This window comes from Epinephelus moara, chromosome 1, assembly GCF_006386435.1.
Source record: "Epinephelus moara isolate mb chromosome 1, YSFRI_EMoa_1.0, whole genome shotgun sequence".
Taxonomy (NCBI): Eukaryota; Metazoa; Chordata; class Actinopteri; order Perciformes; family Serranidae; genus Epinephelus; species Epinephelus moara.
The window spans coordinates 14,738,486-14,744,157 of record NC_065506.1 but is presented as its reverse complement, the minus strand read 5'-3'; the positions used below and the strand labels follow the sequence as shown (position 1 = coordinate 14,744,157).

At 39.8% G+C, this 5,672-nt stretch overlaps 1 protein-coding gene across 2 annotated transcripts in view; it reads left to right on the top strand.

Moving 5' to 3' along the window:
* The window catches only part of LOC126393342 (arylamine N-acetyltransferase, pineal gland isozyme NAT-10-like), a 6,864-nt gene extending 1,469 nt beyond the window's left edge, over positions 1-5,395 (top strand). The window contains exons 1-2 of one of the 2 annotated variants that reach the window (XM_050049478.1): positions 2,585-2,644; positions 3,099-5,395. In XM_050049478.1, the coding sequence (XP_049905435.1) occupies positions 2,638-2,644; positions 3,099-3,976 (885 nt within the window). In that variant the 5' untranslated portion in view covers positions 2,585-2,637 and the 3' untranslated portion in view covers positions 3,977-5,395. Of the gene's footprint in view, positions 1-2,584; positions 2,645-3,098 lie in introns of those variants that run through there. The other variant, XM_050049469.1, reaches the window with a different exon arrangement.
* Positions 5,396-5,672: the final 277 nt, after the last annotated feature.

Below are 5,672 nucleotides of genomic sequence, written 5' to 3'. Positions count from 1 at the left end.
CCTTGGTGCCTCGTGAGGTTGATCATTTCTTGGAGACAAACCACACACTCCAGACAGATCCTGCTTCGCTGTTCATCAGGAAGTCCATCTGCTCTTTGCAGACACCAACAGGATTCAGAGCCCTTCTTGGCCGGACCTACAGTGAGGTCACCTACAAACCTGAGGAAGGTGTTGATGTCTTTGACATGAGGAACATAACAGATGATGAGATAGAGCAAATTCTGAGGGAAAAATTCAATGTAAAGCTGCAGAACAAACTGCAGCCTGCAAACAACAAAGCATGGTACACGCTCTGAAATCCTGCACATATTCTCTTTTTAAAGTGAACTGGAAAGATCTCACAACCTGTGCTAATTTCATGACTAAGGGACAGCTTGCTAAAGAATTCTAACAATGCTTTGGATCACATTTTTCTACAATGAAAATCATGCAATTGTATTGCAGCTGACAAAAGAAAAAAAATGGACAACATGTATTGGATTTATGGGTTTGGTATATGTGTAAGAGTAAAGCATCTTGAGATGATGTAAGGCGCAGACATGCTGTTCTTAAGGACAGTATTAATAACCAAAGAAAAGTTGTTTTCAATCTGTAAAATCTACTTCAAAGCAATGTTGATTGCCATTATTATATACTTTTATAACTTTGTTATGCCAGTGTTATCTGCTAAGGTTTTATGTGTTATCAAGTCATAGGCTATGATAATGGAAACTGCTGTGCCAGGGTGTTCCAGATTTAGTCTCATCTGTACTGTGTAATCGATCATATATCACTGTACTTAAATATTTGTCTACATGCTCATCAACTTTTGTATCTTTTTCTTTTTATTCTGAAACACAGCAGAGTCTGTGATTTTGTCAGATGGCTGGAGAAGGAAACTGACATACATAAAGAGAGTATATTGTTGAAGGAAACTGGTTTATTTACATAATCAATGCATAATGTGTTTATGTTAATGTTAATACACATATTATTTGCACAACTTATGTGTGTTCATTTTAATCATAAGAGAATATGAAGCAGAGAGGACCAGAAAGTAAGCAGACAAAGAAAATTAGAAGATCATCTTGACCTGTGAATACCAGAGTGTATGAGTAACAAAACACGTTAGTGAAGGAACAACAGAGACACTGTTTGTATAGGCCTGTGCTAAAAACAAGCCTCCTAAGGGGAGGTGGCGGTTGGAAAGAGTTTCAGTTATATACGGTAGTAACCTTGTGAGTAAAACTGTAATGTCACATCATCTCCTTTTTAAATTCATAACCAATCAGAGACTCTCAGTGACTCTGTGTTTTGATCATCGGCCAATCAGGGACATCCTGCTCATTTGGAGGAGTGCAGCATGACAGGTTTAAATATTTGTGTTCTTTGTCTGCACTCTGAATCCACACCCTTCATATTTACAGATCTGTTTTAAGCTTATGTGTAAGCCTAAAATATAAACCAGTTTGTTCTCAAGAGACAGAGTTTTGTTCTTCTGTGTCTCAGTGATGGGCTCCTATGAATCTATTCGTGGTTATTTATTTAAAGTTTGATAAGACTGAACAGAAAGCCACAGTGACAATCTATATAATATGATGTAGATGTTGTTGTAGGAGTATTATCAGGTCACAAAGGAACTCTTCTTTTGTTTTGAATAAAGACTGAACACAAGTCAGTCAGGACATTGGAAACTGGTTCCTCCATTATTGGTGGCGAACATAGAGGAGCTACCGGAATGAGCTGACTCGGTTTACCAGGCAACTGCCCGGTGGACCCAGACCCCCAGGAGCCTCAAAACCCCAAAATTTACTATTTGGCCACAACCAAGAGTTATTTTCATTACCTGTACTTTTGATAATTGTTTTCTTTTTACAGTCGATGGATAAAATGTCAGAAAATATAGAAAAATGACAATCATTATTTCAGGCCCAAGTGAACATATTGAAATTGCATTTTTTTCCCTCTGTCCAACAGTCAAAAACCCAAAATACGTTTAATATCATAGAAAAGCAGGGCAAACTAACAAATATCCACATTGTAGAAGCTTATACCAGTGAATTTCTGACATATTGGTTAAAGAAAATATCTAAACCAACTGATCTATAACACCCTGCTAGGGGGTTAATCTGGCCATGCTGGCAGAGATCACAACTCTGGTAATGGCCACTAGTAAAAATGGTGCCTTATCTGCTCCTAAGGTGTAGAAACTCCACCAACACTTGTAGTATTTAAAACAACTTTATTGTAAGACCAATATGCTTCAGCTTGTGGCATTCATCAGGTTCACATGCCTAATCTGCGTCAGACCCAGCAAGCATTTTTTGGTTTAAAAAACGTCTAATAGCCGTCTACATGAAGACCTGACATCTAGGCTAAATCACAGCTGAATTTGGGCTGTCAGTGAAAATTTGGTAGACGTCTAACCATAGCCAAAGTGTAGACTCTGATAGCATCAGTACAAAGTCATAATACAAGATGTCTGTTCCCTGTGTACTCTTCATATAGTGAAGTAACAGTGGATGCGTTTGTTAGTCATATATTGACACTGTCAGGTTTTACTGGGTAAACAATACCTCTGTTCTCCAGAAAAAACAAACTGAAGTTGCCTTTCCTTTCGTCTTCAGAAGACTTCAACTGCTCGCACAATCAGCCGACATGAATGGTATGCTGCACATTTTCCTTTTGCACAATTTCAGAGTCTCAAACTGTATATATGTAGAATTTGATATTTCAGACATCTGATTATGACATTTTAAAGTAATTTAAAACAAGCATACAATTGTACTTGATTGATATGCACTGAATGAGCCAAAACACCAGCTTTGTCTATGCCAGACTTGATCAAGAGAAACTTTAAGTTCCTAATTATCTGAGCTCTATGGTCGGCTCACAATCTGCAGCGATAGTTTTTGGTGTCTGGTCTACTTTTAGCAAATCTGACAAGAAAACTCAAGATAATCTATCATGAATGACATCATGAATAATAGGCTGGTGAGCAAAAAGTTAATGTCAGTCCCTGATTGTTAACTTTGAGACAGTTGAAATGACTTTGCAACGCTGAGTGCAACTCTAACTGGTAAACTGGTCCTATAACTGTATTGTCCTGTATTTTACAGGCAAGATGAATTTGGAGGAATACTTTAAAAGAATTGGTTTCCATGGCTCTTTTGATAAGCCGGATCTTGCAACACTGAAGCTGATTCACAAACTGCACGTCATGTCAATTCCTTTTGAGAACCTCAGCATTCACTGTGGTGAGAGGATCATCATGGACCTTGAGGTCATTTTCAACAAGATAGTGAGGAGCAGCCGTGGCGGTTGGTGCTTTGAGAACAACTTCCTGTTTGGCTGGGTGCTGAGAGAAATGGGCTACGACACTACGATGCTGAGCTCCACCGTTTTCAACAATGTCCTTAATTCTTTTGACCCCACTGAAACTCATCTCATCAACAAGATCATCATTGATGGAAAGGCTTATATAGCAGATGTAAGCTTTGGGATGTCTTCTCAAGTGTGGGAGCCCCTGGAGCTTGTCTCTGCAAAGGACCAACCTCAGGCAGCAGGTGTCTTTCGCCTCATAGACAAGGGGGACATCTGGGTGCTGGAGAAGACTGGTAGAAAGCCAGAGATTCTCAATCCAGACTTTGCAAAATCAAACCTGGTGGATTGGCTGGTAACAAAGCCGATCTACTACTTCACCTTGGTGCCTCGTGAGGTTGATCATTTCTTGGAGACAAACCACACACTCCAGACAGATCCTGCTTCGCTGTTCATCAGGAAGTCCATCTGCTCTTTGCAGACACCAACAGGATTCAGAGCCCTTCTTGGCCGGAACTACAGTGAGGTCACCTACAAACCTGAGGAAGGTGTTGATGTCTTTGACATGAGGAACATAACAGATGATGAGATAGAGCAAATTCTGAGGGAAAAATTCAATGTAAAGCTGCAGAACAAACTGCAGCCTGCAAACAACAAAGCATGCTTAACACTCTAAATTCTGTTTATTAAATTGTCCTGAAAAGATCTCATAACCTGTGTTGACGACCGACCAGAGAGAGCAGCATCCTGAAAAAAAACAAACCTCACAGGTAGTTTTCATCTTTGAATGTGGCCACATACTGCCAAACCCCCACTTGGTTTATTTAGCTCTAACAGTTTCTGCTTTGCCATCTTAAGAGGCCCTCTCACTTAAAGCACAAAAGTAAGTTCAAACAGGCTGAACGCAGTTGATTCATTCACAGAATCCCAGATGACAAATAACAAGAACTGCAACGCTACATCCCAGTCTCCTCACAATGTGGGCTTTAATCACTATCTTGAGGGTCTGATGGTACTGTGCAGCACTTAATGGCACCTTGAAACAGAGTATGGTATGCAGAGGACATAATCTCTTTGATCCCTAGTTTATGCATAATTCTGTAAAACAATCCAGATGTTAAATTAGATCCAGGGTCAAACTGAACCTGAGGCAATTCTAGAAAACAGCTGGATCAGAGCAGCTGCCATCATCTTAGCATTCATATTCCTGAAGGGTACAGCTTCAGGGAGTCTACTGTAGTGGCTATGTGAATGATAAATTACAAATAATCAATTTGTTAAAGGCAATGCCAGATATCCCAGCTGACACTGGGTGAGAGGCAGGGTACACCTTGGACAGATCACCAAACTGTCAAAGGGCTGAAACACATAGCCAGACAACCACTCAAGCTAACACCTGTGGGCAGTTTAATGTCACCTTTGGACTGTAGGAGGAAACCATAAAACCTGCAGAAAACCTATGCTGACACAGGGAATATAATGTGAAGAACAGGTGTACTCCAAACAGAAGGGCCCCAGCAAAGCGACAGGATTGAACCCCAGTGCTAACCACTGGACCACCACGCCACTTGTATATTTTAACTCTTCACATGGCTTCCAAAAGTGCAAACACAAAACGACAAACAAAACAAACCAAGAAAAGCAAATATTTGGTACTGTACCTTGTTTGAGGCAAAGGCTGAACACAGTCACTCAGGAGACCGGATACAGGTTCCTTCATCATTGGTGGTGAACATAGAGGAGCTTCTGGAAATATCTTACTGGGCTTACCAATCAACCAACAGGCAAGGTTTGTGCCTTGAAAACAACTTCCTGTTTGGCTGGGTGCTGAGAGAAATGGGCCGAGACACCACGATGTTGGGTTCCAGAGTTTTCATTAGTACAAGCAATGATATCATGCAAATCATGGTACACACCATGATTTCCGACACATATTCTGTTTTTAAATTGACCTTGAATATGTGTTAAAAGCCCAGGTAGAGCAGCTCATTAAATAATCATCTATTTCAAAAACGAATGGTGCTTGGAGTTTTTTTGTACAATGTCGATGATGACTGAAAGAAGTTAAAAAATAAACCATACTTGTGTAATGCCATGTCATTCATTGCCATGTTTGCAGATCCGGAGTTGGAAAGTAATTGAATACATTTAAATTTAGTAGTCAAGTATGTCTCAGCAAAATATAAGCCAAATTGTAGTTTGTAGAAAAGTAAGGAAACTTGTTTTGAAATGAAACATCATGTGCAGATAAGACCAAGAAAAAGTTCATCTAGATCAATCGCCAGGTGAAAATGTGAAGGAAAAAGGGGATCAGCTCTTCATGAAGAGTGTTGCATCTACATATCACAAAGCTTGTGTTATAGAATTTTAAT